The sequence below is a fragment of the Geospiza fortis genome, unplaced genomic scaffold (assembly GCF_000277835.1).
Source record: "Geospiza fortis unplaced genomic scaffold, GeoFor_1.0 scaffold281, whole genome shotgun sequence".
In the NCBI taxonomy this organism is placed as follows: Eukaryota; Metazoa; Chordata; class Aves; order Passeriformes; family Thraupidae; genus Geospiza; species Geospiza fortis.
Window position 1 is genome coordinate 4183821 of NW_005054340.1, and position 21856 is coordinate 4205676.

General features: G+C 34.2%; 1 protein-coding gene across 1 annotated transcript in view; it reads right to left on the reverse strand.

The window, feature by feature from the left end:
* CDH18 (cadherin 18) overlaps positions 1-21856 on the reverse strand; it is a 224596-nt gene that overhangs the window by 151935 nt on the left and 50805 nt on the right. Inside the window, exon 3 of the mRNA XM_005422573.2 lies at positions 4204-4680. Within this exon, the coding sequence (XP_005422630.1) occupies positions 4204-4431 (228 nt within the window). The 5' untranslated portion in view covers positions 4432-4680. The remainder of the gene's footprint in view (positions 1-4203; positions 4681-21856) is intronic.

Here is a 21856-nt window from a genome sequence, read left to right on the forward strand (position 1 = left end):
CCAAAGGGTTCACAGATAAATTTTCAGTCTTGTGCATCATATCCTCTGCTATTCAGTCTTAATAGCATGACTCACTCAGCTCCAAATCCACAGCGACCTTCATTTTATCACTGCTTATTTACTTCCCTCTCCAAAGAAAAAGCACAGCAAATGTGTAGTTATGACTTGCTTCCAGTACAACTGATTTTTAGAAATATCCTTTTAAGAAGGAGCAGACCCTCTGGAAACAGAGGTGTGAAGGTTCAAAATTAAGAATGTTATGGATGGAAACACATAGTCTTCTTAATTTATTTCCTAAAATTCTTTATTTGCTATTTTTTCCAAATGTTGAGACATGAGTTATCTAACCTAGAAACATGCAGAAAATGCATGAGAAATGTAAATGATATCAGCTATGACAAGTGAGAGATGCAAAAACTTGCAGGACTACAGCCCAAATTTTTCTAGATTTCTACAGGAAAATCTTCATTCCTCTGATCTGGTGCAGTAGGTAACTGACACATCATCAGACCCTTGTGCATTCCCTAACCTTGCCCCTTTCTGCACTCATGGCTATAATTTCATTAGAAGTTTACATCAGTGACACACAAAACTCATATAGCTGAAAGCTCAGTCTGTGCATTCAAGTTACTTATCTGAGGCAATGATATTTTATCTTCCTTACTCAAATTTCCACAGATTCTGCATTGCAAACACACCCACACAGACACACACGCACATGCTTTCACCTGCAGGTGAATAGTCTCTCTGAACTAACACTTCCAGATACCACTGATCATTCAGAAGTTTTCCAGAAACCCTCCACAAATAATTAATAATTTTGGTAAATGAAGTCACTGTGGTTTTAAACACTTTAAAGATACCTTTTTAAATACAAAATTATTCTTTTGGGTTCTTTCATCAGTGAAACGTACTTTGAAACACTGCAGACTTACCCCACGTGCAACAGCAGGGAACCAGCTCAATAATCTGAGGACCTCAGACAATATCTACAAAAGGATTTTTCCATTTCTACAATAAGCTAATATTACCAGGACCTGTGTCTCACCATGTTCCTAGAAAAACCTGGTAAGTATGGTTAATAGGGAATAATTCTATACAGAATTCTCCAAATAACATTTTCTCGGAGAAAAGGAAAAATGACTGAGGAATGGGGGAATGCGTGATATTAAAATATAATAATAATTTGTTGTCCTAGCACTGTTTTTATGATGATGGCAGTGAATTATTCCATCCTCTTGACAGTAATTTCACAGTAAGAATGAGAAAGCTTACCATTTTCACTGCTGGCCTACCCTATTCTTGTCCTCACTGTGCATTTCCATGACAATGACTGTGAGCATTATAACACCATTGTACATAATGACTCTGCTTTCTGTGATGTTACTCCCAAATTGGGTGTGAAATATGTGAAAGGACAGATCTGAAATGGAAGAACTCTCACCAGTGAAGCAGAGGAGTCTACAGAATTAATAATTGACAGAATTGACAGCATGCTGCCACCCAACAGAAATCTGGAATTGAAGGGCACTATCTTCCTTTATAACTGAGGGGCTTTGTGTGAAAATTACTTGCCAAATTAAAGGCATATAAAATGAGACCTTGATGAGATGTGTACAATGTAATGCAAAATTAGTAAAAAATTTATTTTTCTAAAATGTCTGGTTTTTTGTGTTAAATGACCACTACTGACATTTTGGTAACTATTGATAATATGACAGTCTCAGTTCAGGCTTTCCCTTTCCTTCCCTTTTTTTTTTTTTTTTTTAATTGAAAGTATATGCCTGAGCTAATATAATTGATCTTTTCTTCAAATCAGGTCATCAGAATAATCAAACCAAATGAAAAATACAGTACAGTTGCTTTCAAGTTCCACAAAGCTTTTGCAAAGACAAGCTTACTAATGTTGTGAAGTACTCACAGTAGAAAATTATGAGCACCAGAGGGAATTATTTGAGGAAAATGGGAGAAGAACTGGTAAGTATAGAGGGAGAAATGTTCTCAAACAAGGCATGCAGTCACATTTTGACCACAAAGGATTGAAAGGAATTCTATTCATTGATCTCTGTAAATGTGGCATTAATAGAGTGGTCAGGGGATGAAAGGAAATATATAATAGCTTCATAAGAACATAAAATTGAAAGGGACCATGCTTTAGCTCATTGAATCCAGGCTTCTGTTCTGGCACGCAATCATGTCTATAAATGCTTTCATAAAGACAAATATACTGTACTTTGAAACACCTTCAGCTTTTATTTTTTTTCTTTTCCTGTTAGTAACCTCTTTCAGAATCTGACTAATTCTTGTTTTCATTCTAAATTTACTAAACGTGAATTCTAAATTAACTCACAGCACCAAAACCTTAGTTTTTCAAGTAAAATTGTAGTCAACATAAATAGCTTTTATTTTTCATTGTGGTTTATTCAGAGGTCTATTTATAGACTCTCATGTGCCCTCTTCTATTATTTTTGGAAATAATTAAACAAACATATTTTATTCTCCATTAATATCCCAGGCATAATGTTAAATTCTTTCTGTACAGCTTCACATATAAATCCATTTTTCTTGGCTGAAAGTAACCAGAATAGCAAATAGGTCAACATTATTTTCCACAATGTCTTCAGTGCTCTTTATCCCTTTTTTTTTATATATCAGCTTTTGCAGCTTAGTATCACATTCACCTTCTTTAAGACATGACACTAGATCTGGTAACCAGCTCTTTCTCTTCCTCTCTCAATTACAATAAATCACTAGTGTATAACAGAAATTCATTACATTGTTCTCTATTCCCAAGGTTTACTCTTTATTTCTATATCCAAACCATATTCATAATATCTAGCTCTTTCCAGAAAATGTTTTGATTCTTCTGCAAAGCTTTGCATCAACAATATTTTTGCAAAATTTTATTCCATTCCAAAATAATTTATGAAACTGTTAATCAGCGTAAAGGTGTCTGAAGGCACATCTCCTCATCCCCTTACCACTTTTAAAGCTTCTCTTTCAATGCAAATCATTACCTCCATTTAGAAAGGTCCTTTCTCAGTTTACATTTTCTTTACATATCTCAATAATTTTTGGCATTCTGAAATACTTAGTATTTTACTAAGTTTGGCATAACAGAATATTTTTTTCAGCCTTTGTGTTAACAGTCTCTTAAATACAGTTGTTTCACTTCCCATTTTTAGTTCAGAAGATAATGTTCAAATTTGGAAGCCCTCACTACCAGACGTGTGTGATTTCAGAGGCTACTGGTTCCCTTGCATCACTTTCTACAATATAATTTTCAGAATTCTAATTTCAAGGGAAACTAAAATGAATTTTTTTTTCCATGCCCTCTTCCCTATTAACCATCTTACTTTACCCCTCATATTCTGTGTATTTTTCTGATTTCATTAAGGAAATTAAGACTCATGTAGATTATCTAATAAAAAAATTCTATCATAATGCAGCAAGACAGTCGTCAAGAAGAGCAAAACTTCCTCTGTCATATATAATAGGTTAAAGTTATATAGAGAGTTGTGTGTTATTTAATGCAAGTTAAAACCCAAGATCTATAGACAACATTACACATGATGAATCAGACTTCAGCTGGCCAGGCTTCAGTTCAATTACATTAGTCTGAACATTATGTCTGAGGCTCACTCTATATATCAGAATATAAATGCAGAGCTTGCTCTCACAGACTCCTGAGGAACTCTAACATGTAAGACACCTTGTATCTCCTAGTATGAAAAAAGCCATTGAGGATTTCCTTTTGGAGGAGATCTTTTCCACCCTACACTCAGAGTGGAATGAATACCCTATGGAGCTTAGATTGCATTTATAATATTCCCTGAAGCAGAACTGAAAATTATTCTGAAATATTCTGGAAAAGTCATTAGCAGTGACCCCATGCATTTAGGATTCCGGAAATTGATGTAACAGGATCAACTGCACACACTCTTTTTAGCTGAGCTCAGAGTAAAAACAGGTTTATAATTTCTTAGAATCTTCATCCTATATACTTTTATTTATCCTTTTGATAATAAACAAAGTATTCACAGGCAACTGGCAAGTTCACTGTAAATCTATGTAGCAATCCAAGAGGTGTCTTCCCTTAAAAGAGGTGCCATCTAAGGAGATAAATTATCTGCCTCTTATCAGTGCCACATTTCTGGGAATGGAAAAAAACAAACCAAAGCCAAAAGAGAACAACCACCTTACCTTTCCTACATACTGAGGATCTGGTCCCATGTGTTCTTCTAAAACAAAGAACTGATTCCACACCCATCCACGCTTTGGACGATGATGCACTTCTGTTTCGCCTTCTATGTGTTTGGTTTGATTTCTGGTCACCTTGATGGAGCCATGGTGAGCAGCTCCATAACACCTCTGTACAAAACAGAGACAAACTAGGACTGGGCAGATACAAGATGTACTTGTAATTCTCATTGTAGGATAAGCTGTTCAAGGTTTTCTTTCTCTTGTCCTTTTCAGCTGTAATCCTTCAATAAGTTCCCGAGAGAGAAGGTGACGTCTGCTTCAGAAACACAGTCCAAATTAGGTTTTTCTGCTTGTTCATGGTTTAGCTGCCCATTTGGGAAAGCTCAAATTATATTTACATTATGAAAAGCTGACTGGAAAAATTGATATTTCTTCTGAGGTCTTCACAATAGAGTTCCACGGCCGACCATTTTCTATCTAATATGAAAAGGAAAGAAAGACACTTACTCATCACTAAAACCAGCAATTTTCAGTTTCTGACCTTAGATTACACTCAAAGTTGTACTAAGCACTCAGTCAAAGACTACCATTGGAACTAAAATTTCATTTCAATGCTTCCTGTAAAAGCATTTCCTGATTGTATATTTTAAAATACAGTAAGAGAGCCTGGCTCCCACAAGCTGTGAAAACACTTATAATTAAATCCTGGATGATTCAGAACAGTTCCTTTGGCTTTTACCTACAAATCATTGTCCTGGTCTGGCAGTAGAACAAAATCATTGCTACAGTGTCATTAAATAGTGATCACTAAATCATTTCACATGAGTTTTTGATGTTCTATACATCACATAGATATCCAGCTTGATGAAAAATACCTAGTCTATAATGGGTTTTGAAAGAATGCCACCAAAATGGGCTTTTAAAATTCTGAGTCAATACTAGAGCATACTGACAGGAAGCTTCAGTCAAAGTGTGCGTTTTTACACCTTGTGCTTTATATAAATTCAAACCAATATCATCTAGGACATCATTAAATTATGTCATACTGACAGGAATTTCACGTTGTTTTGATATCAGTATTTTCAGTATATTGAAAATATTTTCTCAGCCTCAAAAGGGAAAATGTAACCTATTTTATTACAATAATAAAATGTGAATATATCTGGAAGTTGATGTAGTGCTTAAAGCCAAGTACCTTGAAAGTAAAATATTTCTTCAATCTTAGAGAAAGAGTTACATTAAAGTAACCATTTGTTAAGTTATCTGATGATGTCAAAGATTATCTCCATATCAGTCAGTCCATCAGGAGTCTGAAAACATGCAATTGAAACTACAAAAATTGGACTCTTCCTATATTGGTCTTCTTTGAGTATCATAAAGCCACATAAACAGAAACATAAGCTACATAAACAAATTAAACTAATTTTCTTTCTAGGTTTCATAGGAACCCAACAGAATAAATTCAAAATCCCTAAAGAAGAACCAAAAAAGAATTTAGAAATCAGACAGAAAAACTACTGCAGTGGAAGAAAATTTATTAGGTGTCTTTTGGCTGCAATTTTTTTGAACTTATGTTTCTCTCAAGTCCATAATAATAATGGAATCCCAAACCTCTCAGGTGAAAACAATTCCTCATCAGAACAATGGAAGAATACTTCAAGACCGCTGTACATTAGAAATAGACAGAAAGGACGTATTTTCCATTGCTAGTACTCAGTTCAGGATAGTGGGTATTGCTGAAGTGAAGAAAGAATTTCAGTCTCTTGTGGTTGTGCAGGAGCTCAAAATGAAACTCTATATGTAATTTTCAACTGAAGAAATAAGTTTTTAGACATCTAGAATTCCTCTACTTGTTTCCAAAGCACTTTAGTCTCCCCTCAATCCCTATGAAGTCCAAGACACCATTCCCTTAAAATTCTGGCATTCTATCTCTGAAAAGGTTTATACAACACGAATAATTATTATCTCTCATAAGTTCAAATGTGATTTAATAGGATTTTTTTACAGTTAAATGTTGTATGATGTCCAAATTAGAGTACAGATAAAATCCAGCCTTTGTGGGTCTCACATTTGTTTCTGGATATATTATGCTTCTTTCTTAGTTTCCTTGCCTTTCTGCATTCTTTGCTGATTCATGTTAGAAATAATTTTTTACCTTGAGGCATGCAGTTTCCTTGTATAGATTTCTATATATACAGATGATCTATTTAAATAGATTAGTCATCATTATACTTAAGATGTACATTAAAATTAAGAAGTGTCTCACAAAAGATTAACTCTTTAGCTTTATTCATTCAAGTATTATTTTTCTTCCCTTTGTTTCCATCCTGAGAAATGCCTGGGAGCCATTCATAAGACTAGAAGCAGCAGATAATAACTTACAATTGGTATGTAAAGTGCATTGAGATTTCTCAAAATAGCGCATTTAAAATGTATTTTAGATTATTACTACTAAACTTTCTTTTACAAAAATCTGTGGGAATAGTTGAGATGGAAAATTCTTGCCTCAAAAATTGTGTATATGAGTACAGAAGCTACCAACAAATCAAGATTTACTAAACAAAACTTTGTTTGTCTTCCCTCTCAGAAGTCATCCATAGGAAAAAAAGAACCAATCATACCAAAACAATCAAGATGGAGCCAGCAAACTGTTATGCCACAGTCACATATGAGCCAGAACAAATATTAAGGACATATTATATAGATATAGATATAGATATAGATATAGATATAAATATAGATATAGATATAGATATAGATGATATAGATAGATGTGTGTATGTGTGTATAATATATATTATAAATGATATATATTTGTATTATAATATTAAATATAATATTCAATTATATTGGAAAAATAAGATAAAATACTACAGCGAAATATGAAGGTCTTTTTCTCGTCTTTCCACCAAAAAAGGTCTGTTCATCTTAGCATTAACATTAACTAGGAGGCAATACATTTTTATTTAGTAAAACCACTATTTTATTAAATTCAATTAAGAAATTTAAGTGCCTGAAGCCAAAATTAAAGTTTTAAAATCCTTTATTCTGAATAAATATACTCAATAATAATAATAATAATAATGATGATAATAACAGTAGCAGGAAAAAACATTGCAATATCTACTTCTTGTTATACTTAGAAGTTGATGCCTTCAACAGTTCCTGAATTATACATGAAGTCTAAAGAATCATTTCCAAAAAGAAAAATTCAGCAATCAAAAGAGGAGGGGGTTTAAATGTTGATTCTTTGAAGTGTTACACCTCTGGAAAACATCTTTAAAGCCAAAGCTTAATTAATACTTAGTACAAAGGTCCTTATTCAGCACTCTCCTACTAAAGGTGTAGAATAAGCATTTAATAAAGACCTGACACCCACCCCAAAAAAACCCTCAAATCTACCTTGAAGACAGCAGAGTATGTCTAAAGGGGAAAGTTGAGACAGAAACAGCTCACATAGTTAACACAGAGGAGACAGTAAAACAAAGACTAGGGAAGAAACAGAAGAAAAACAGAGGAGAAAAAAAAAAAGAAATGAACTTTCAGAAATCCTTTGAATTGAAACTAACATACTGAGATGCTGCCTGCTTATTGCTCTTATCTGCAGCTTCAGAGTCAGTGTCTTGATTTATGGCTTTTGTTATAATGATTCATGCAGCTGCAGAGAAGACTTGTGTTATAGCCCTGGGAGCCCTCATGAAAATGAGTTGTGTAGCTCAAGAGACTGTCAGAGTGAGTTAAAATTAAAATAAATAATTAAATAAGGTGAGATGGGAAAGTTCCACCAACATTGCTAGAAATCATTACAGCACAGTAGTTACTGCTTAGTGTAAGACCCTATAATGAATTCCCAGGAAACTATCAGGAGCATAATGATGCAAAATGTTTATGTTTCACCACCACGAGGAGATGCATCCTTTGTAATGGATCTTGCCCTGAATCTCAGTGTCCTCTGTCTTCCATCAAATTGAATCCCATTTGAATGCTTCTGAATGATGGAGTTTTGCAGATGCACATTTAGCACAAGTCCACTTAATTTTATACATCCCTTTTAAGTTCCATGGTGACAGAGTGACAATTAGCTATGGAGCTTGTAATAATTAAAATTGTTTATATGCTTTCTGACTTCTCTCTATGCCCTCTGTTTTGTAAATCTCCTCCAATCAGAAGAAAAATTATTATCAAAATCTGAACAGTTTCAAATCACTATCATTTATATATATATATAAACACCCCCAAAAAATCTTACGTCCTGGATTGCCTGTGTTTATTGTTTATTGCCAATATTATATCCTTCAGCATGGAAGAAACAACAGTGTATTCACCTGGAGAATAATTCACCTGGAGGCAGAATAATGCACTAGTGTGAGAAAGGAAAATTAAATGTGATTTTTTTGTTACATCCTTTGAATAAGAGTTTGATAGATTTCTAAGAGAACATATAGTATTCCTGAAGACCTCAGGTAATTGGCAGAAAAAAAAGTGACATTTCCAGATAGATGAAGAAAAGTTGTTCATCTGTAGTTGATCTCCATTCTCTATTCTCAAGGCTGGTAGAACTATGGGAAGTTACACAATAAACTGAGGCACCAAGTTCTACTCAGCCTAGGTAATAGGAGACAATATATAATTGTCTGTCTTCTACACATGCTAGTCAATCTGACAGAAGTAGCGACAAAACTGTTTTGGACTGCATTTAAAACTGCATTTCATGTGACTAACTTGCCTTTTTGTTGCTTTAGTTGTACCTATGTATATGACTGAAAACTAAGGAAACCCTAATTAAGAAAATGCTCTTGAAATAGCTAAATAGCCATTCCAATAACCAAAAATGTTTTAACTATAGTTCTGTATTGGCTGACCTTCTAGAAATGGGAAACTGGACTCCTTTTTTACTTCAATAGCATAAGGAAATTTCCATTAATTGGTAAGATAATTGTATGAGATATCAAACTCCTAAAATATTGCTAAATTTATTTGTAGGTATATCACTATTCTCAAACATAGTCTTTATCACTCTGGAAATGGATCAGTTTCCTAAAGAAATAGAGAGAAAAGAGCATTGAATGCCCCTCTCCTCACCTCTTTAAGCCAGCAATTCTAGCTGATGGCCGTACAGTGTCAAGGGGTGTTATTTCTTGTACCACTCTTTCACATTTACGTGCAGCATTTGATGAAGAGCATATCTATTAGCAAAAACCCAAAAAGTGTCTGTAGTAATCTAATATCAACTATTAATTTACCTATTTAATTATTCTACATAAATTCCCCTTTACAAAAGGGGAGTTTTACAACTATTAATTTACCTATTAAATTATTCTACAAAAAGTCCCCTTTACAAAATAAATAGAAACAACAACTACAAGAAAATAAAAAAAAGGCACCTCCATGAAAAATAAAGACTGTTCTTTCAGATATGGCAACAGAAATTCTGTTGTGTGAAGAAACGGCTGGATAAGGGAATCAAAAAAAAAAAGAAAAAACCCAACAAACAATCAGACATTATAAAAAATAGCATGAGAAAAAATAAAATAAGATATATAAAGAGACACTGAGAAATCACTGGAAAACAAATCAAGACAGAGAAGCAGATTGGAAAGTTCAAGCGGAAACAGCTGAAGCTGTCAGAGAAGATGTAAAAAATCCAGCAGTACAATGTTTATGAAATGTAAGAAATATATTTAATGCAGTTCAAGAAAAAGACAGGTGAATAAAGAAACTATGAAATGGGGACAAAAATCATGGAACAAAATTACACAAGAAATGTAGATTTCTGGGAATTGGTATGCTGAAAATGGCAAGGGAAGTACAAAACTACTATATTTTTCCCTACCATTTTTACATTACATACCCAAAAAGCTCTTATAACTTCCACATTTTCACATATAATTCCCAGATCAAGGCAATTGCTATCACATTTAATATCAAAAAAATTAAAAAATATATACCATATAAAGAAATAAAACAGTATAAGAACTACTGTAGAGGCTTAATGACTACAAGTTGTTATGCAGTATGTGCAAAAAGATGGGATATTCTTAGATTCAATTTACAATCAGAGAAAGACATTATACAAAATTAATTACTTAGATGATTACATCACTCTTGCTGACATTGCCCAAATGAAAATCAAGAAGAGGAAAAGAAATGCCCTCCTGTTTTGTTTTTTCTTACCCATTATCTCCTATCTACCTACAAGGAAAGAAACAGTTATATCAAAAGCTCAGGAAGAAACAAAAAACAGCAGACATATCCTAGAATACTATTAAAAAAAGGGGAATCACATATTTTTGGGCATTCTAAAACAGCAAAAACAAAACAACAGAGAAATCTGTCTCATGGGTAAGCAAGCTAGCTGGTCCTCTGAAAATAAGTTTACATAACAGAAAGACAATTTGGCATTACAGATGTGGGTTTTACGTGCCCCAATGTTTTAATTAGATACCAAAGAATAGTCACGGCAAAGGTAAAAATAAGTTTCTATCCCCACGGGATTTTTCAAAGGTAACAGTAGCCTTTAGCTACAGAGTTAGCATTAAGTTGTTTTAAATTATTTCAGACAGCAAAGTGTGATGGATTTTTCAACACCGTCCTGACTGACATACACTCATCAAATAATCCACACTTATGAGACTTCATTCCTCTTACTGGCTTGGAGCTCCACAGAGACAATGTCAGAAGACTCCATTAATTCTGCAGGTTGTAACACCTAGAATTTCTTCCAAAAGTATTCACAATCCAGGCTATTTTTTTAAAGTGTAAAACTTTCTCTTTTTATCTTTCAAATTTTTCTTCCATGTGAGGCATATACTATTTTCAAATATTCCTTTTACCTTCAGTTACATGTTACATAAGGTTTATTGATATATTTTTCTAAATTAATATTTCTTGTTTAGTAACTCAGCTCCAGTAGCTTTGAAGAAACAGAAACTAATATATTACTATTTGGTAAAGACCACAGAAAATAAATCTTAGCCATCTTTTTTGGATTAACAACTGCTGAATAAGTAATTAGCATATAATTATTTCACTAGTTTTCAGAGGCTTAATTGAAAGATAGTGGGTTTGTTCATATTTGTGTTATATGTTTTGTCTTAGACAGCTTGTACCTAAACCTTTAATCCAGCACAAGTATGGACTCTTCTTTATTTCTAACACATAAGGTTACTCAGATGTTTTCCTTTGTAAAAATATTATATTGTGTTAATAATATCTTGAGACTGAAATATTAAGAAGATAAGACCAGAGATTACTTTCCATTCAGCATTAACACCCTGAATTTTCTAGGGCGTTTTGTTGTTGGATTTTTTTTAAGTTCTACTTTGTCAAGATGAAATTGAAAATTTCAAACTTTACTTTAAAATCCAGCTGCAGCCCTAGCAATCAAGCAGCATTGGTTTGATTCAAGTCCTAGATAAAAGTTAATTTTCTTTTTCTTTTATTTTTATCTCCAGTGTAAGAAATAATTACACTATTCAGAGCCTAGACTGCCTGTTAGTGTAGTAAGCATTAAAAACTTACCTGGTTGGCTGGAACAGGTTGCATCAGTTAAAGCTGGGGTCACAAAAGAAAATAGACATCATATGAATAAGAGCTTTTCCAACTTCATTACTGTCTACAACTTCCTCACTAGGGGAAGCAGAGGGGCAGACACTGGTGTCTTCTCTCCGCTGATCAGTGACCTGAGAAAATGACACGTACTTGGGTCAAGGAAGGTCACAACCACCTGAGGGGTGGTTGGGCACTGGAACAGCCTCCCTAGAGAAGTGGTCACAGCATCAAGCCTGTCAGAGTTCCAAAAATATTTGGACCATGCTCTAGGCACATGGTGCAACACTTGGGGATGTCTTGTGCAGTGCCAGGAGTTGGAGTTTAATGGTCCTTTTGGGTCCCTTCAAACTCGAGTTACTCCATGATTCTACAATTATTAGTAGAAAAAGTGTCACGTTCCTTACAGAAGGAAGCATGATCTGTAGTTCTGATTTTGTTGTGAAGAGAATTTTAAGGACAGCCTAGCAGCACCTGCAATTAAAAGAGCACAGAAATGCTGAACCAGTGCAAGCAGTTCTGGCCAAACACCTTCCCACCTGGATTAAAGGAGATTAGTCATGTGTTTTATCTAGTTGGGCTTCACTGGGAAAAAAAACCCACTGGAATCCTACCTAGCTGTACCACGAAGATGAACGAAGTGTGAAAAGCCAAAAGAGGCTTAGAAGATAAATAGCCGACAGAAAAATAAACATTCAGAAGGTTTTAATGTTGGCAAAAGAAACTCCTGTATATTTACTGGGCTAGCATCTGATTTACCATTCCTTTTCTTGAAAAATAAAATAGACAGTCAAGATTGTTGTTTACCAATGTCTTAAAATAGCAGATTTAATAGTTCACAGAATTTGTAAAAATAAATGTGAATTCAGAAGTACTTTCTTCTGGGACTGTGCATAGCTTATCACTAAACACAAGCTTTAATGGATTTCCTAATGGATAGCATTAACTGAAGCACCATTCACAAAAATGAAAACCAACCACATGACACTAGGTGACTAATCCAGCACCTTGCATAGCCAAAGAGATTCATTCTAAATAGTGCAAATAAAGGATTCTAGGCACCCTGACTCCGAATATGATACAAAAATTAAAAACCAAACCATCATTAAAAAAAAACAACACACAAAAAACCACAAAACACTCTAACTATTTAAAAAAATGTCATTCAAGGACAAATGGTTTTGTTTTAATCAAGAACAATGATAAAATTTTAAAAAAATTTTTGGGGAGTGTAGTCTTTTTTAGATTCAAAAATATTCAATTTTTATATACAATCAATGCTCCATAACAAAACACTATCAGCCCTTGAAATTTTCATTAGAACAGGGTTTATCATTGCCAGACCCAAACAGATGGGTCACATAAAATCCTCACCTGCTGAAAATGTATCAGAACCACTATGCAATCAAAGTTGTATTGTCATAGCAAGATTTTTAAAAGTTTATCTAATTGATGCTTTGGTTAGATGATGCGCAAGATGAGCTGTGTTCTGCTATGTGGTCTTTTACACTAAATGCGAGTGGTTACCTCTAGAGATTATTTAACATTCCTTTATTTTTGAAAAAAAAAAAAATTGAAGATGGCTATTAGAAAGCATTCTTATATTCATAAATAGGAACAGGAAATTATTAAACAGTATTACAAATCAATGGATTTGGTACCCTGATGACCAAAGACATTTTATGAATGAGAGTTAAATGAGTTATGAAACAGATCTTTCTTGAACAGAAAGGGATCTGAAAAGTTTTCAAACAAGATTGATAAAGTTCCTTATCTGCAAACAGCACTGCATGTACAGAGGCAGATAATGAGCACTGCATGTACACAGGCTACAATGAACAGATAATCTAAACATGACATTAAAACAATATTAAGGGATTCAGTGCCATCCTCACCTGGCATAAAAAGCTATTTTGCTTATCATAAGCAAGGATATGGAAACTACAGGACAAAAGAAGTGAAATGACATAACCAATGACTGAAGAAATATTTTTGCAACTCTACCCAAATGATTTGCACAGAGAGTGACTGTCAGAAGCACAACACAGTAAAAACACAATTAGTCAGATAAAATCCAGCCACTGTTTCTGTAAATATAATTGCACATGCAGTCATGCTAACCATTACCTGCTGTGAAAGGAACAACTGTGTAACACAGAGAGATGATTCATTAATCTGACTCATGTCTCTCTCTGTTCCTCAACCAGAGAGGAAACTATCTACATTTATATCTGAGGTCCATGTACTAGTCAAGGGTAATACAGGTATGCAAGGTAGTGCAAAGGTCCCTTTTTATTCCCAAAGCAGCAGAGGCTTTTCTTCTGTGCTATTTCTCTTCCCAAGGAACTTCCTAGCAGAAAAAGATCACACTGATTTCTTGACTCATTCCTCCCATACATTAAGGTCAGGTCACCAATCAGGGAACAAAGAAAATACATGAGACACTGATGAGCAATTACTTAATTTAAATAGAAAGAACTTGCAATACCACACTTGTGTATAGTCCACAGGTACTGTTTGTCCTAACAAATTATTTCTCAAAAATGAATAGCAAGAGCTCCTCTGAGCATTATGGTAGCATCCCACAGACTAGCAAAAAATAAATGGAAGAGAGATCTAATGCAGATGTTTGAGGCTTCAGAAGCAGTTAAAGGCATTTACCTCTTGTTCTTTGCTAGCAGCTCAGCACTGCACTTTAAACTTCTTAAAATCACGTACACTTTTAATAATAATCTTGTTACAGAAATCTTAATAATGCATAATGTACAGTATTTTTTTGGGGGGGGAGGGTGTTTCTAGGCTGCACACAACTGTTTAACTGCAGAGAAATTTGTTGTCTGAGTTAGGCTAACTGAATAATTGTTCAGAAAACAGCAAATATGGCAAAACAAGAGGCAACAGAGAAGTTAGAGACAGAGCCAAGAGGAATGGCTCAATTTCACAGAGACGTGTGAGAGAAGCAGATGAATTCCACAGATCATTCCAGAAGCGTATAGGGGCTCTTTTGGACAGTCAAGTCTTGCAAAGTCCACACCGCCCAGATGACTATGAGTACTACTCTTTTAAGCTGAGACTACCTAGGTAATGCTACCAGAGATACTGATCTTCAGTGTACTTGTAGAAAATCTAAGGCAAATAAGGAAAAGATAATTATCACATCTCACTTTAACTCAGATGTCCTTAAGTCTTCGATTGCTCCTGTGACATTTCTTCTGCCAAACGTACTAGAATCAGTTTTAACCACACAACCTCACTACTCTGATGTCTCCACTAGATATGCATATTGTACAGGTGTGTACCTATGTGAACAAAATTCCTACAAGCTTCCAACTTTCAGTAGTCATACTAGTCTGTTTAAATTTCTAACTAAATCTTCCCCGATTAATTAATTTTTGCCCAGTTTTCCATTTCCAGTGCTCAAAGCTATGGACAGAACAAAATAAAAGAAAAAAAGAAAAGAAAATTCCATGACCAAAAACCTCAATCATTAAAAACAGTTTATAGGCACTATCAAGAAGAACTTCTTTGTTGTGAGGGTGACCAAGCACTGGAATGAATTGCTGTGGAGTCTGTGTATGCTCCCTCCCTGGAGGTATTTAAGAACCATCTGGAGAAAATCCTGTGCAATATGCTCTAGGATGACCCTGCTTGAGCTGGGAGGCTGGACCAGATAACCCACTGTGCTTCATTCCAAACTGGCCCAGTCTGTGGTTCTTTTATCTTGCATTTTTTCTACCAGAAAGTGAAAATTCTCTTGTATGCATGCTGGTTTGCATTGTATACATATATGCATATTTTTTTCTTTCTTTAAGGGGAGGAGAATCCATAAACAGGATGAGTGGAATGTCTTTCCTGTCTTAAGAAACTGTACATTACACAACATGGTATTTGTAAAACAGGTAAAAATAACTATAAAAATGACAGCGTATTCATTAAATAACAGTGTTCAGCTATCAGTGGAAGTCAATATTGACATGAAGAAGACGGTGACATTTTCTTGTGTTTGTCTGACTATTTGATACCTTGTTTTTTCTAACATCTATGCATATCATCACAACTTTTATTCTCAGGAAGGCGAAATGAGACCAAAACAACAGCAAAAAATCCAACTCTTTCAATTTTGATTCATGTAACAGTGTCTTTGAAAGCATAATATTACACTATATTAATTAATTAATGCTGTTATATTAATCTTTAAGAAACTAGTTTTGTGCTAATACTAAAACACACAAAATCATGTTCATTCTCCCTCATCTTTTCAGAGCAGAAAGATTTATTTCCATGCTTTTATTTCAGGTTGTTCTTTACTGTTTTTCCTAAGCTCCTTTTGTGAGGCAGAGAGCCTGCTCTTCATTCCAGCCCAGGTAGGCATTTATAACTTTTGTGTTACTCCTCCTTTTTTTTTTTTTTATCTAGATACAAGTCACCTCAGTTCTTCCTTAAAAAGTGCTCTGTTATTCTAGAAAAGTTATTTTTAATTTAAACCAAAATCAGACTTTATCAATGGTCATAAGATTAATTAGAGTTTCATACGGTGGACAATTTTCACAAACTAGTTTAAGACTTAAATAGCAAACTGTGTTAAATATACTAATCCCACTGATGGCCACAGACTTTGTATATGCAACTTTATTTCATGCTTGTGAAAATTTTAGCCTTCATTCTTGTCCTGACAACTTCACAGGAACGTATAAACAGGTAGATAAACAGAGATTTAACGTTCAAGCCATAACACCAGCAAATCCTCAGAAACAGAAGGGGAAGGAGAATCTAGGTTAATCAGTAGGATCATGCCTTAGGTTCTGATTGAGCAAACAAAAAAAGAGTTACTTAACTCTAGGCCTATTAAAGAAAAGCTCATTCACATTAACTGGCTTTTCTGACTAAAACTTAGCTTAAAACAGAACATTTCAAATATCACATTATTGGTGTTTTATGGTGCTAGAAGAATGGCTTTTATACACATAAGATAAGATTATATGCATAAATTCACCAGGAGAACTTAAGAATGCAGAATTCAAGTTTCAAAAAATGTTTGTCTTCCATTGTCACAATAGTAGTCTCACAACAAGTGAGACCTTGTAAGAACATTTTGATATTGTTTCTAAAAGCATGATATGTTATACGAGACTTTCTACTGTGAATTGAAGATGTTAAAAAAATCATTCACTGTGTGCTTAATAGAAAAAAATTGGACTCTTTGCATTCAGAGAGAGCCTCGAACTGCAACTTGCATGTTTTCTGAAGTTAGCTTTTTTTCTGCAAGTGAGCAGGATGAGGGTTTAGTGATGCTGAGCATCACTAAATGAGCACCAGAAAAAGAACTGAAGGACTAGCAAAATTGCACTCTCATTTTAGAATGGAAATAATTTCACAGCAAGGATCCATATCTAAGCAAGGACTTGTATCTCATTCCCATTTTGAGCCTTATTCAACAGTTCTTACACTGTATTCATAGAACTCTATTCAAGCAAGTCATGAAAATGGTAGACTAAGCTACCTAAATAAACATGAAAACTATCTTTGAGCAAGTTGTAATAAGTTATATGCTACTTATGAAAGTAGCCATTCAGCAGAGTTACTAGAGAGAGAATAATTTAAAGAGAGATAGAACAATGAAAAAGAAATTTTAATGTGCAACAACTTCCAGGTTTGGTTTTGATTTTTTGTCTTTTGTTGTTTTTTTGTTTTTTTTTTTTAATGAGGCTTGGAATATATAGAATGAAAACAATCAAGATAAATAATAACTAAAATTGTGCACCTATAATTTCATCTGTAACCTGCTACTTTTGATTAAAGGTAATAAATATTTCATTGTTAAGAGTACATGAATTTCCACATATTTTAACATAGAGCTACTGTTACTAAGTATGGATTGGGTTGCTTGTGAGATTACTAGCAAAACCTTATCAGCCTTTAAGAATAAAAAGGATTCAGTTATCAACAAGCAACAATCTTCAGCAGAAGACAGATCATTATAAAAAAAAAAAAAGCCAAAAACAAGCAAACCAAAAACTACCCACAGTGATTAGAAAAGCTTTAAAAGCTAATAAAAGTTCATAATCCTGATCTGATGCAGATTTAATAGCATTAAGGAAGCTTTAAACCTCTTTCTTCTTCATAGAGAAATTGTTTGCACAGGAGGCTAAGGCAACTTAGCAAATAGGAGAATAAGGGCCCGCTCTTTAACCCCAGCTGATATTTAACCCCAGGTGATGGCTGATGGAATAAGAGCTTGAATTGCAACTATCTTCCATCCCAAACCCCATCCTATGTGGGAAAAACAGACATGAAATATTTTGTTTGTTTGTTTTCTGAGGCAACATCACTTTTCAAGGAGCAGAACAAAGCTGCATTTTTTTTCATGGTTATGAAATCACCTCCTACACACCATCATCACCAGCATCATCATGCAGCTTGGTGTAAATTTAAAACTTGAATATAAGTTTTGTTTCTAAAACTCTGAGTTTTGAGGTGCTGACATTATTGGGTTTGTACACATCTTGATATTGAACAGTCTGTAAAAGATACCTGTGTCAGATTTAAGCAACACTGACAGGTGTTAAGAACTTGTGCCTGCCCCTTGCATGAAAATGAAGGGCTCTTATATGATTATTGCAATAATGCAGATTTACACATGAGAAGGAAAAGAGACACATGAAAAGATACACAGACTGAACAAAATATCCAGTAAAGAATATTCCAGTAAAGAATATTCAGTGCTTAATCCAAAGGTAATGAAAATAAATAATACTGAAGAACTAAAACAATTCTGAATTGACACTGATTAATTATTAGAGTCATAATATTTTGTAGTATTTCCTCTAAATAACAGAAAGCAAAAAAGGCAGTCATTTGTTTTACTATTCCAAAGAATTAAATATTCTGTTTTTGTAATCTAGAGAGCCTATTTCTATAAGGTATGAAATTTATAAAATAGTGAGTTCTAAGTTTTCTAGATTACATTAGCTTTTGTAGCAATTTACCTAACACTTTCTACCACATTTCATGAAAACAGATATTCTTGACTTCCGTTAGTTATACAAATAGAGAGAAAATAGTAAAAAGGAGTTCAATGTTATACTGCACTACAAACACTACTCTTGGAAAACACTGGGGAAAGGACTGAAATTCATTAAACAGCAGTCTTGTCTTCTACAAATGTTTTCATAATCATTTATATTGATCAATTTGGACTCCAAATTTTAAATTAATAAAAAGTGGGTCGTGTGGTTTTGTTTTTAGATTTTATATTTCAGAATCTGAGTTTATATTTTCTTTAGAAACATACAAAGCCTAGTTGAATTACATAATGTATATATAATTAAAAAGAAAAAGGGCAAAAAATAAAGAGGAAAAATTTAATCAGGATTCAAAATACGTCCAACATAACTTGACATTTCCAGTTATTCTGTCTGTAAACAGGAAATATGCATCAGAGCAATTCCTTTTGTGAACAGCATCTCTCCAGCTCTGACAGCAAAGGACAGAGCTTGGGCTCCACAATATGACCAGCATTTGGGTTAAAGGCCAGTGCTGCCTGTATTGTTCTCAGACACCACATGTCCACTCATACATGTGTAAGCCAATTTTCTAAGAACTCATCCCAGTTTATTTGCACTATACCAGGGATTTTGTCCATCAGGGACATCTCCCTCTGTAAAAAAAGGTCAAGAACAGACCAATATATTATCAAGAGGCGGAGTTCAGCCCTGTTAATTTCAGCATGTGGTCAAACAAATGTCTGAGAAATACAGCCTGCTATGAGGAAACAAGAGTTTAATGCATGAACAAGGACATTTGGTATGTAGTTTTCCCATTTAAAAAAGATTATTAAAGGATAAGTATATGCTATATATAGACTGTAGGATGCCCTTAACATACCTTGGATAGAAAATCATTCAAATATGCTGTGTTCATAGACTACTGAAAGAAACAATTAACTTATTTTAGCTAAGAGATAAAAACAAATGCAAAGCACTCATATATGTCAATAATATTTGGTCCTGAACACTACCTAGCCATAATTTCTTCTTAGTAAATATCCTATTAATTTTTACCATACCCTCCAAGTCTTTTGCCTTATATATACATGAAAGAAAGCCAATTTTCTACTGTCAGTTACTAAATTTTACCAAAATCTCAATTATATAGCTAAACATCTTGTGGATTGTAGTGAGGTTTTCTCCTCCCTTTCATCTTCTACCGTCCACTCTTTTTATTATATGGATTGTAATAAATCAAAACATTTTTTATGCAATCTGGTTATATACATACACTATCTTATTGTAAACACAGGCATTCTAAATACAGGGAAAAATCTCTCTACATTTCTAAAATTCACTTTCTGATGCACATACATTTTCTCTTGAAAGCAAAGAAAAAACCAAAACAATTACACCACCTCTTCATAAGCAATGTTTTAGAATAAAGTTATAGACAGGTGGAGTTCCTTCTCATCTACTACAGCTGCGTTTAGCAATGGTGTTATGAAAGTAATGCACTAGAGACCATACTTTTTTCTAATTAATTTTTTATTTTCACCAGGGAGAAAGGAAATGAGACTCCAGGGAAGCTGACTACACATGCTAGTGGTAAGACACAACCTACAAGATGAGAATCGTTTGATATGTACAAAAATAAATGACTGAAAGCAAACAATTTATGGTGCAGCTCTACTTCTATCTATTTCAACACTCAACCATAAAATCCAATGCATCAAAAATTTACATGTCAAAATACCATGAATCACAAGAATAACATCAACACACAAAAAATCCAGCTCATTTCAGTTTATCAGTATTACTTAAATAAACACAGTAACAGCTATGTACTACTGCTGTCAATATGCTCCCACTCTGCACAATTACAGACCATCAGAACAACTGTTCATCACTGACTGAACACTCTCAGTAACCATGAACCTTCTCATATGCACAGGCAAGGCCTCAAACAGCTAATGTCAAAGTAATCAGTCTTTATCCCTGACACAAACTCATCATACGTGTTGTGTCCTGAAAAATAGTCTTTAGGGAAATAGAGAAGAAAATATTCTAGAGGCCCATAACACCAGTACTTTGTAACATGTCTTCAAATTAAATTCTTTAATAAAAGCATAATTAGTGCCAAGTGTGTAGGAAAACCCTCAGATAGCAACTCTTCTGATCCTGCTAGGCAGGGCAGGATTTTTACAAGTAACCTAGGATCAGAATTTTGTTTCTGAAAATAAGATCATCAGCTATTTACTGCTCACAAAATTCTGGTAAAGGGATTATAAGCCTTGCAATCTTCATCATTCTCTCCAACATCTTACTGAAATCTTTTGGTTTCACCTCTATGATACTTGCAATTCAGTGACTGCTGTGTACAGCACAGCCTTGACATCGATTACTAATACAGTATTGCAGTTACATCCCCATGGCAACTTGCTTTCAGATAATTTCTTAAGCCATATTTCTACCAGCCACAGGAGATGTCCTATAATATCACAGTAATTCATAAAATATGCAACATTTATTAAAAAAAAAAAAAAAAAAGCAAAACACACCACTTATTGTTCCATTAAAATCCCACAACCCTTGTAGCTTGTGTAATTTATCAATTTTCTCACTTTTTCAGTTCCGCCCTTCCTCTCTAGCAAACCAGTATTCATTACTCAGGAGCTGAAGTTAGCTTCCATCCAAAACCCAAGGAGACAGCAGAGGAAGGTGTGCAATCCCTCAGAGGCAGAAGTATTGAAACTAAATTTTGTGGATGGGAGAAGTTTGCAGCTAGGCAATACAGAGGATTTCCTTCAACACTCCGAAACGGTTACATTTGTGGTCCACTTCCTCTGGTTTTCCTCTTATTTCCTACCATTTCAATTCAATCTAGTTCACTTAATGGACAGAAAACCCTTCATCTTTTTTAGCTGAATCAGTCTTTCTCTGGCTATTGCACTGCATATGACTTCCAAAGGAAACAAATGAGCATCAGACATGGTACAAAAATGAGAGAGAAAACATAGCTGAGAGCCATACATAAACTAACAGTGAACAAGAAGATGGGTTTGACTGGGTCTAATCTGCTTCCTAGCTACATCCACATTAAAAAAAAATACACTCTT